This window comes from Aptenodytes forsteri, unplaced genomic scaffold (genome assembly GCF_000699145.1).
Source record: "Aptenodytes forsteri isolate BGI_AS27 unplaced genomic scaffold, ASM69914v1 Scaffold949, whole genome shotgun sequence".
NCBI classification, from domain to species: Eukaryota; Metazoa; Chordata; class Aves; order Sphenisciformes; family Spheniscidae; genus Aptenodytes; species Aptenodytes forsteri.
Genome location: NW_008795551.1, coordinates 3,923 through 4,544, shown reverse-complemented (window position 1 = coordinate 4,544; position 622 = coordinate 3,923). Strand labels below are relative to the sequence as shown.

The 622-nt window shown below is 70.4% G+C and overlaps 1 protein-coding gene across 1 annotated transcript in view; it reads left to right on the top strand.

Annotated features, from left to right (window-relative positions):
• The window catches only part of LOC103901266 (ranBP-type and C3HC4-type zinc finger-containing protein 1), a 17,526-nt gene extending 16,918 nt beyond the window's left edge, over nucleotides 1–608 (top strand). The window contains exon 11 of the mRNA XM_019472806.1: nucleotides 444–608. Within this exon, the coding sequence (XP_019328351.1) occupies nucleotides 444–608 (165 nt within the window). The remainder of the gene's footprint in view (nucleotides 1–443) is intronic.
• Nucleotides 609–622: the final 14 nt, after the last annotated feature.

Below are 622 nucleotides of genomic sequence, written 5' to 3'. Positions count from 1 at the left end.
CGTTCCCTTGGGGGGTGGCCACGAGGGCTGGGAGGGGCGTGGAGTCATGCCAGCCTCGCCGGGCCGCGACGGCTCTCCCGGTGGCAGCCGTGCTCCCCGTGGGGCAGAGCCGGAGATGCCCGCTCCAGCCGGGCACCCTCGGCTCCAGCTCGGGAGCCGTCCCCTGGGGCACGAGGCCGGGGGCTGCTGGAGGGAACGGAGGTGGCAAACGCTGGTTTTGGGCCTCTCCGTGAGGGGGTCAAGCTCGGCCTGGGGGCCGGTGGCGGTGCTGGGGGAGCTGACTGGGACTGTTCCTCGCCGGCAGGCGCTGGAAGCCGAGCGGCTGAAGAACTTCCAGCAGCTGCTGCAGACTGGTTTTGGGCCTCTCCGTGAGGGGGTCAAGCTCGGCCTGGGGGCCGGTGGCGGTGCTGGGGGAGCTGACTGGGACTGTTCCTCGCCGGCAGGCGCTGGAAGCCGAGCGGCTGAAGAACTTCCAGCAGCTGCTGCAGATGGAGGAGGAGGTGCTGGTGCCAACCGGGAGGGTGCTGGAGTGTCGCATCTGCTACCAGCAGGTCGCCCCGGGCGAGGGGGTGCTGCTGCGCGAGTGTCTGCACAACTTCTGCAGGTAACGCCCGACAGAACC